Source organism: Thunnus thynnus, chromosome 9 (assembly GCF_963924715.1).
Source record: "Thunnus thynnus chromosome 9, fThuThy2.1, whole genome shotgun sequence".
Taxonomy (NCBI): Eukaryota; Metazoa; Chordata; class Actinopteri; order Scombriformes; family Scombridae; genus Thunnus; species Thunnus thynnus.
This window is the reverse complement of record NC_089525.1, coordinates 12,128,931-12,139,379: the sequence shown is the minus strand read 5'-3', so window position 1 is coordinate 12,139,379 and position 10,449 is coordinate 12,128,931. Positions and strand designations below refer to the sequence as shown.

The 10,449-nt window shown below is 40.8% G+C and overlaps 1 protein-coding gene across 3 annotated transcripts; it reads left to right on the top strand.

The window, feature by feature from the left end:
- The first annotated feature begins 699 nt into the window (after positions 1–699).
- On the top strand, positions 700–6,524 carry hbegfa (heparin-binding EGF-like growth factor a). 3 transcript variants are annotated; one of them, XM_067598904.1, is made up of 6 exons: positions 703–839; positions 3,908–4,153; positions 4,264–4,462; positions 4,572–4,727; positions 4,898–4,984; positions 5,105–6,524. In XM_067598904.1, exons 1-5 carry the CDS (start codon positions 752–754, stop codon positions 4,968–4,970), a joined length of 762 nt encoding a protein of 253 aa, XP_067455005.1. In that variant the 5' UTR covers positions 703–751; the 3' UTR covers positions 4,971–4,984; positions 5,105–6,524. The 3 variants fall into 3 exon arrangements, with proteins under 3 accessions (XP_067455006.1, XP_067455005.1, XP_067455007.1); XM_067598906.1 differs by lacking the exon at positions 703–839 and adding an exon at positions 2,830–3,134; XM_067598905.1 differs by lacking the exon at positions 4,898–4,984 and having other exon boundaries at positions 700–839.
- The last annotated feature ends 3,925 nt before the right edge of the window (positions 6,525–10,449 follow it).

The following is a 10,449-nucleotide window of genomic DNA, read 5'->3' as shown; positions in this document are numbered from 1 at the left end:
TATGGTTAAGGTTTGATTAAATGTTAAGGTTAGGGTTGGGGTTAGGTAAAGGGTAACGTTAGGGATAGGGTTAATATTAAATTTAGCGTACAAATATCGCGAGAGTTTCACACCCGGCAACCATTCTTCTTCTTTGAATAGGTTTAAACGTGCCATTACCACCATCTACTGGACTGAAGTGTGGACTGGTAGACATTAGAGAACGGTAATTACACTTTCTATGATGAAGTTTCCTTTACACATTTTATATACTTTCCCAACATATATTTAATAAACACGTTCTTCTCAAGAGATGTTTTTAATGTATTGTTATTTTTTGTGTCCTTCTGTGATGACACTCTGCTTCTCATCATAGTCTGGCTTATTACAAAATGTGTATGCTCCAGTTGGGTGTTCACCGATTTCATGAGGTGTTTGACTGAGTGGGTCGAGAGAGAGGAATATGACGTGCATCAAAAATCCCCAGCTGGAATTCACCTGGTATCAATGCAATTACAGTACCAGTAGCCACAATATCTCTGTTGTTCACCTCAACCTGCCTTGAAGCCAGCCAATAAAAACTGTAAGTGTTCTGATAAGTGTTGCTCTCTTTGCTACATTACATTGATGGATATAAACTACAGGATAATAAAGTTCTGCCACACCCCTCATCAACCACTTTCACCTGACGCTTCCACCTGCCCATCATCTGCATCATCTGCAAGCCAGTATATAAGGCCCACTCCCTCTTTGTCATCTTGCCTTTGCTACTATGCGAAGTCATCTTGCCTTCATCACTGGACTGCCTTCCTGGTTCCTGATCAGCTTGTCTTCGACCATCGCTCGTCGTCTCTGCCCAGGTAAACCCACCGGCCTTCTGTCCCTGACTCTGAGTTCTGCATGCCTGTTCCCTGGTCTTTGTCTGCTTTGGGAGTGGAAGATAGGGGTTCAATTCCCGGTGGAGCCATACTCATTAGAACTGTGTTTCTCCGACCGTGCTACTATTGCCTTGACATTGTGTGAAATAAAGACTGTAAAATTTATTCCAGTGTCATTTGTGCTGCTATTGGGTCCATTATATACCCGTTACAGTACAACCTGACCAATTATGGATCCAGCGCACGAACCCTCACCGCTGAGTCACCTTGAAAGGATTGAAGGCGTCCTTCAACAACATAAGACCAAGAAACACCCAAAGTCCAGGCAAGATATGATATATATACTTTGCATGTCTTTCCATAAAAGTAACAATCTAAGGAATAAGACTCAGGATGAAGAGTGGACTGATCACACATTAAATTGCTCCCAAAGATTGCTGAGATAAAACTTGCATACACACACAGATCCCCACTGCAGTTACCAGGACCTCATTTTGATCTTTATTTGATATTGTATGATAATGTAGTTATTATTGTCGCAGTGTGGAATTAAGACTAAATTTAAGAATCGTCACATCTTATTTATTTGCCAAAATATATTGGAGCCAAATTGAAGAACTGATGATGATCATTAATTTCAATAGGCTGATGCCAATTGCGGATTTATGTTAGTTTGATTTGTTGTTTGATTATTAGATCCGAATAAAGTCATCATGGTTAGATTTACCTATGTTATATTTACTATCATTTTGCATAGATTACCTTACTCCCAACTTTAGAAATTCAACATTAGCCATGTTTCATTTTGAACAAAACTTTTTTTTTAATACCTTCTCTAAAAAAACAATGAAATATTCTTAATCTCACTGTTTTACCAGATAATTAGACACAACGAGTAAATTGTTTAGTGACTTGTGTTAAAGTAGCTTCAAAGGCTCAACTTATTCTCAAAAAGTATATTGTAGTTCCTTACTTTGACCACACGGTGGCGCACACAAGCTGTGCATTATTGGCTGTCCCAACTCCTGACACTATTTTATTATTAAAAAAATAATAATTAATACCATTTTGATCTTGCAGTTATTCTTTTTTTTTATTACTGGTTGTGTCACTAATTTCTTAAGTTACTCCGATCATTTTACTTTAAATCTGCGTGCTGGTTACTTTATAAAGCCAATGTACTTATGTATGTCAGCATGCTCAGTAAACCATTACAGGCGCTGGACTCATCTGGACTTAACAGCACTGAATCCCTAAAGCCACAATGTAGTCTGCAAGAATGAGTCAAGGGTTAAAAAAAAAAAAAAAAAAAATAGTTGAAATTAATAGTAAAAATTAAAGACAAGAAACATTAATGCCCACATTTTACAATGATGAAAATAATATTGATCATATCCTGTTATTTTGTCTTACTTGGCTGTTTGTGTGTGTGTGTGTGTGTGTGTGTGTGTGTGTGTGTGTAATGTTTTGAGACTGCTGTAACACTGTAATTTCCCTTAGATGATTTAAGAGGAAGATGTAGCTATTGCCAAAGTACGTCAACTCTGAAATTCACAAGAATGGCATATGTCATATATCTGTTGGGAAAAGTGGCAGAATACAGACAGATTCATATATTATACCCTACTAAAATAATCCTATAGAGATCATTTCTATCTATCTCCACGGCAACAAATACAACATCAACAACTGTATGTTTTATAGTCTTGTGGGCGAAATCACCTTTACTATTGCTGCATGACCTGCTGAGGACCATCAGACTGATTTTCAATGTGATTATAGATCAGCCCAAATGGCTACACACCAATGGATAATAAATAGATTCATCTAATCACACTCTGCAGTAATTTCACTCTCTTAAGCCTAAAGTTGAAGTTTATATCCTAAGTTCATACATTGACACAGCAGCCCTGTACACAGCAGTACTGTAGGCGTGGTGATGTGGAGAGCGCCATAAATACCGCGGAGTCTCTGTCCGGACGCTCTTTCTCTCCGCTCCTCTCAGGCTGCACCGTCAGAGACGCACTAGCCGACTCTGGAAAAAAAACTCAAAAAAAACACCCAAGAGGTCGCGATCAGGCGGGATAAAATCACACAAACTCACCGAAAAAAAGCGAAAAAGAAGGACTACTTAGAACCGGAACAAGTGGAAAGGAATACAACTTGTAAATCATCTTTTAAAAAACACATTTTTTTTTCTTTTGAAGAAGTCACTGGACATTTTTTTTGGCATCATGAGGATTTTGAGTGTTGTGCTCGTGCTAGTTCACGCCTTGGGTAAGTTTCATGTAATATCACCAGTTCGCTTCTGTGTCTGTTGATGTGTTATTATGGCATGTCCTTCCTGCGTCTACCTGTGTGACACTGTCCTCTTCTCGGGCTATTAGTGTAAAGCTCTCAAGCTACAACATGTCTTGTAAACTTCATAACCTTTAAGGCAACGATTTTCATGATGCCAGGCTATTCGGGAGCTAGTGGGGTCATCTCTCTATTTTAGAGCATGCTTTATGTAACTGGATACATTTATTTTTAACTCATATTCTTGCCTGACATTAGCTAACTGTCTGTCCATGCATTTCATGTGTGAGTGTGTGTGTATGTGTGTGTGTGTGTGTGTACAGTGAGGGTATCTGTCAACTTTTATTTGCCCTCACTACATTTCCCCTTTCAAAGCCTACAAATCTAAACTGCTCTTGTTCAATTCTCAATATTAGCCAGTTTTCACTCTGCTGAAGTGTCTCTGAGCAAGGCATTGAATAACTTCCAATCCCAATGGGTGTCTTCTCTGTATCTGGGCCTGTGCAACAGGGGTCCTGGCTTTTCAGGGATCATGATGCACTGAAAAGCCAAAAAATCCAGCCTGGAGCTTCACAACATGTTTCAACTTGCCCATAGAGGTCCGCCCACCTTGGCACACTAACCTGTGCATGCTGTCTGTCCCCATAGAAGAAGACTTTCTAGTGTTTTAGGGCTCTATCCTGTGAAAGAATGTATGAAACCAAACTTAAAAACCATTTTAACGGTTTAACGTCTCTCATTCTCTCCTCCAGAGGTGTCCCGACTGGCCAGCGGTGCAGCAGTCGACAGGTATGAGAGCGACAGGCAGCGGCACACGGCCGTTATCAACTTTTTGGATACGACCAAAGACAGAAGGACAGAAGAGGAGAGCAGAGGAGGTGTGGATGTGACAACAGTGGAGTATGATCAGGAAGGCGAGGAGGAGTACGACGATGAATATTACTACTACGAATATGAGGATGGCATGTCTGGGGATACTGAAATGGAGATGCCACGAGGTAAGGCGATTTTCTCAAATTTCTTACCGCTTTTATGTCAGTTTTCACAAGCTTCCCTAACAAAGACAATGAGATATAACTGTTCATTTGTTTTTGTTTTTTTTGCTTAGTTGCCATGTCAAGCAAACCCCAAGACCCCTCCGCCATCCTGGAGGCCGAAAGCACTGATGGAAAGAGAAGGAGAGGAAAGGGAAGAAAAAGGGGGAAAGGCAAAGGAAAGAAGAGGAATCCTTGCCTGAGGAAGTATAAAGATTTCTGCATTCACGGCACCTGCCAGTATCTGAGGAACCTCCGTGTCCCTTCTTGTGTGTAAGTACCACCTCCACATCTATTATCACCACCGCTCCCTCTGTTCAAAAATTTAAAACCGCCCCACTCAATTATTAACCTCCGTCCCTCCTCTCTGCCTTGTGTGCAGGTGCCACCCGAGCTACTCTGGGGAAAGGTGCGAGTTTTTCACGCTGCCTGTTGAGAGGCCTCAGGAGGGCTACAACCGGACTACAGCTCTGGCCGTGGTGGCCGTGGTGCTGTCGTCCATCTGCCTCACAATCATAGGCCTCTTGCTAATGCTCAGGTGAGTAAGACACACGCCAACCCACACAGCTGTACACACACACACACACACACACACACACACACACACACACAGATAAAGGGCTTTTCTGGAGGCTTAGCTGAATCTAGTAATAGTCACAGAAAATAGTCTGAGCAAGCTCCTTTTTTTTTTTGTTGGTTTGATTACAGGTTTCACAAGCGGGGAGCGTATGATGTAGAGAGCGAGGAGAAGGTCAAACTAGGGTTAGCGTCCAACCACTGAGGAGACAAAGAAGGGTGAGTAGTGAAGAGCAGGGCCACAAACACACATGCACTGACAAAACATTTTCCTTTTTGTTGCCTGAATGAAACAAGATTTTGCTAACTACCTCTTTTTTTTTTTTTTTTTAATGTCAGGCAAAGATGCGGAAATTCTACCTCAAAATAGAAAAACAGAAGTGAATGGAGGTCCTAGAGGAAAAAGGAACGTACATGAAGAAGGGAACAGAGGGTGGTCCGCCTCCCCCTCTGCAGGAGGTTCAGATGAAAAACGGGCAGCTCAGTGTGTTCCTGGGGGCCTTGGGAGGAGTAGACGTCCTCCCACCTGAAACCACCCCCCCCCCCCCCGCGCAAGAATGGACTGGAGATGTGATGAGCACGAAGGAACGAGGAGAAAGAGGAATGAACATGTCTAGAATCTGTGCTGCTTCCTGACTGTGTGAAGAGAAGTTTCAAACTGAGCTGAACAAGATTAAAAAAAAAATATATATATATATATCATCAATAATGAGAGCTCAACCTGGATTTTTGTGTCTCAAAAGACAACATTGTATATTTCACGGCACAAGTCTATCATCTTTTTCTTCTGTTTTGTTTTTTCGTGTACAGTAAACGGTATATTTATAATTTTAATTTATTTATTTAAGCTAACTGTATTTATGTAGATTTTTAACCACCTTCAACAGTTTTTTTTTTTTTTTTTTTTTTTTCTTTTGAAAATTGATGTTACAGTTGTTTTTATATTTCTTATTGGACGTTATTTATTTATGACAGAAATTGTAAAAGCTCCTGGAGATATTAAGTATTTTAATGAAAAGACATGATGCATAAATATCTCATTTCTGGCTTTTAATTTTGGCACTCAGCAGATGATCAATAGCACTGTCATTAATAAATTGATCAACACACTGATTAGACATTATCTTTTTTTTTATTTTTAGGGTAGTTTCACTGAGAACAGTAATTTTTAAGAAACACCCTGCTCACACTCACAGACATTCACACTTGAAAGTTGCCCAGTACAACCAGTCGAATCTGAGCAGCTTCACCGGAACGGTTGGGGGTTAAAGTCCTCAGCGGTGGTTCTAAATGAGGGACGGCTGCTCTTTCACTTTACCCACTCAATAGTTATCCTGCAGGTTCGGGGATCTTTAGGCCACCGTTATCTTATGACAGCTCAATGTTTGTCATTACAATACAGTGCACTGGTCTTCTTATGTGACTGTGTGTTGATAATAGGCAACAAAACTGTGCACTTACAGCTTTTTATGTGTCTGAATGGCTAAGAAATGTTTAAAAGGGAGTCAAATATGTAATGTGGGGGCTTTGAGCCAGAGCACTATAGCAATAATTTGGTATAAATATGTTGTTTTGTCATGTTGTCTTACCATCATTAAAAGAGAAACACCCACAGATCAATGTTAAGCTGTCTAGCTACAAAAAAAAATGTGAATTCAAGTGTTCCACCCTTTCAAAACCTTCCTGCAGTTCTGAAGTGATTTATATTTATGTGATTTTTTTTTTTCAGAACAAAATAAAAAAAAGAAATTATCAGAATTTTTTTGACTCTTATCTTATCGTTGTTTCTGCTTCATTACATCTAGATGTACAAAGCCCCAATTGTCACATTGTGTTTCTCACGCTAACAGGAGTCTCAGATGATCAGTTTTGTAAGGTCAAGTTTTATTTTAGCTCCCTGCTTCACTTCCTGAGTCTGGACACATATTAATGTGATATTTTAAAATGTCTGGACAGTCCAGGCTGGATAATGATAACACCAGTGTGTTCTTTTGGCCCATTCAGGAGCTGTAATATAATAGTTAACATAATATTTTTATTTCCTCTGTTGCTGACGTGTGTGTGGAACTGCTTTTAACTAAAGCACCTGTATCCTGGCCATTAGTGCTATTATGTTCAGCGCTCAGAAGGCAAATATTTTTAGTCAGAGCTGTGGAGATACAGAGGTAGAAAGCTTTCTTAGTTTATTATGTTTAAATGTGGTTAGGAATTAAATTTATCTTGATTGGCCAATGTTGCCGCTTCTATAAATATGAGATAAATATAAATATTTGACTGCTAAATTAACATTAGAGCATGTGTAGCATGAAGACATTATCAGTTTCATGTGTTGACAACAGCATCATCCGTCTCAGTGACAGATCAATCACACGGGTGAGTGCGGTCAGGACTCACTTTCTGCAGTGTGTGTGTAGTGAGCGAGCACACGGGGGAGAACAGATGTGTGGCGTATAGGCACTGGGAACACCTGATGTTCAGCCGCAACACATCACGCCACAGCACCGCACATTATTACTCACACAGCCAACAGATGTCATGTTCAAAGACACACCACCAACTATAACATCAGAGACCTCAACCAGCCCTGAATGCCGCAGGGTTCAGAGAGACCACACGGCAAATACTAGCAGGATGCAACAATGCTGTCATGTATGCTGCACGCAGGTTTAATGAGGGTAAGGACAGTCAAAAGACCCAGCTGGACTCAAAGGCAGGCTGAGACTCAGCCAAATGTTAGTCACCCCTTGAAGTCACCTCCTACACGGATGTTGTTACACTGACACTGTGTGTGTGTGTGTGTGTGTGTGTGTGTGTGTGTGTGTGTGTGTGTGTGTGTGTGTGTGAGTGGGAATGTGGTAGAGTAATGCCTCGGCTCTGCGTCTGTGTGGCTTACAAGGGTTAACCGAACCATTACAAACAAAAATCCACAGCAAAACATGTGTGTTTACATGTTTGCTATGGGATCGTTTTCAACACTGTTTGTGGGTTTGATTCTCATACTTTTCTATATATACTGAATAAACACGAATCTGTAGAACTCACATGTTCACACTGGGGGGATGGTATAGTGAAAGACAGATGTTCAGCTGAAACATAAGGGTGTGGTACCTGATTCAGGACTTCTCATACCATTTGTTGAGTAACTGAAAAGCAGCGGTTAAGCATTTAACTTTCTCAGGAAACAAAAACAATCCATACACATATGCACATATTTGTATCTGCTCAGTTTGCACTCTTGTGCGCATGCTTAATGGGAAATTTGACTTCAAACATTTGATGATGCCTATATTTTAGAGGTCAGATATGTTGATGACTATTGCTTCTTAATAACAAATACATGTAGCTCATTTCACACTTACTTGTCACAGGATTTTATATGCAGCACGTATGAAAATGTATGTGTGCATTTAGATACACACACACACACACACACACACATGTGTATATGTGTTTGTGTATATGTGTGACAGGGGATAGTCATTTACAGTAGTGGAGCCACATAATCCTGGCCTCTCAATGTCAAGTAGCAGAGCACACAGAAATAGTGCTGTGCAGTCATGCTCACATAGCTGCTATTCCCGGGCTGATGGGCACCGAACAGCCAGAATGCTGAGAGAGAAGCGAGTTCGCTGCGTTCTCTTTCTCAGCGGCCTGGTGGACCACAGCCAGGAAATAATGTCCGCTATGGTGGCCCATCTGCACCACTCCTGAATTTTCCTTGTAGGGTCAGAATAACGGCTCCAAACATACCCTGCATGTCCCTTGTCCTTGCCGTGTGAGTGTTCTTGTATGTTCCTAGAGAGACTCATAGAGTCTCAGAAGGCATTTCCTTCCATGTTGGCCAAAATTCATCGGAAGTGGCAGAATTCATTGTGTACAACTCTCTCCTGGGAATTACCTGTGTACCAAGATGGCTATTGTTTTTGAAGCAGCTTTGGAAATAGTTCAAGGTGTGCTCACCAAAATCCATTTTTGGCACTTTTGTCGGTATCATGAAAGACTCACATTAATGTTTCTAACTAATGTTGTGTTACACATAACAGTAACTAGCTATAAACAGTTGTAATTTGTTACGATATTACGATATTAAAGATATAAACCTTTGAACATATATATGTGTGATTTTGTCTTCTTAATGCACATCAATGAATTAAAGTCTATGGAGTAGAATCACTTTGCAGTACAGTGTATTAGTGAAGTATGTGGGTGTGATAAATTATACCGTTGCACAGTTTTAGCCATCTAATGATACTCTAAAGCTTTTATGTCAAGATTTAAATCCATTAGTGAAGTAAACCACTCATCTTCATACATTGCTCAAGTGGTCTTGAGTAATCAGATGATGTAGAGGTTGCATTGGATTGAATCAGTATGAGGATAGTGTGTTTGTTGTGAAAGGTGTTTCCTGTCCTGCTGAGGAGCAACAATGGGTAGTTTCCACACTGATATGGAAGTGCGCACGCCAACAGTTGGAAATATAATCATTCTCTTACCGGATATCAACAGGAACACATTATTACCTGAAATTAATGAGCATATGTGTGCGTGTGAGTCAGAATCTGCTTTAGATGTTAAAGTACATTTTGCGACTTGTAGAAAATGTGGTAGAAAATGTGTGTGTGTTAGCATGATGTAACAAAAACTAAAATTCCCAAATGCTCCTGTAAAGTCCACGGGGTGCCCGCCCAGCCACAGTGTGCCACTCAGGCTGGATTGATGAGGTGGTGACAACATTGCAGCCATTGTTGCAAGACAAAAAGGGGCTGCAATAGATCAGTGTGTTGTACGCACTCCGGGTCGCATGGTGAGGATAGCCGAAGAGGAGAAGGGCGGGGACAGGAATGAAAAGAAGGAGTGAGAGATAAGGTCGACATGGTAACATGAGAGTGGGAGCATGATGAAGGAGAGATGGATGGTAAATGGGTCAAGGTGAGGACTTCTACTTGGGATGGTGCTGACTTGTCTTTGCTTGCACGTGGATAAGACGGATTAGGGAGTCAGAAGAGCGGCGTCTCTCTGTCACTGCCTATGGCTCACTCTTCCTTTTCTGGCCCTTTACTTTGATTTACCCTTTCAGTTCCTGTCAACTACCCAATTTAGTCTTTATTCCGGTCCTACATACATCCCTATCCCCTCCTCCTCATCCTTTTCCTGTCTCATTTTATTTCCGCTTCCTTTTACTTGTAAAACTGACACGTGTTCTTAGGTCCCTGCAGCCAGAACGGCCCACAAGAGGCAGAAATATTTGGTGATGAAAGCTCATTCATTCATTCATTCATGTAGAATATATTTACTTACTGACCAACACCCCTCATTTGTTAGATGACAAAACTGGTCATCCTTGAGTCATGCACACTCCCTCCACTACTTCATCAAGCTCAGCTACTTCTCTTAATCTCAAACATATTTTTTCTTGCACCAACAGCTAAGCGAAATGAAAAAAGTGTTGCTGCTAACAAAAACTTTTCTCAGCTCGGCGGAAGTGCTCTTATTAGTCAGCCCCACATCTACACCAGGACTCAGGACTTTGCTCAAATGCACCAATAAAGAAAAAGTTGTCAGGGCATTAAGTATGGGGCTAGTACTCAATTAGCTTAGCTAAGCATAACAAACCTAGCCTGGTTAAAACCTAAGCACCTCTAAAACCCAAAAATTAATACATTATATCTTGTTTAACTCTGAAA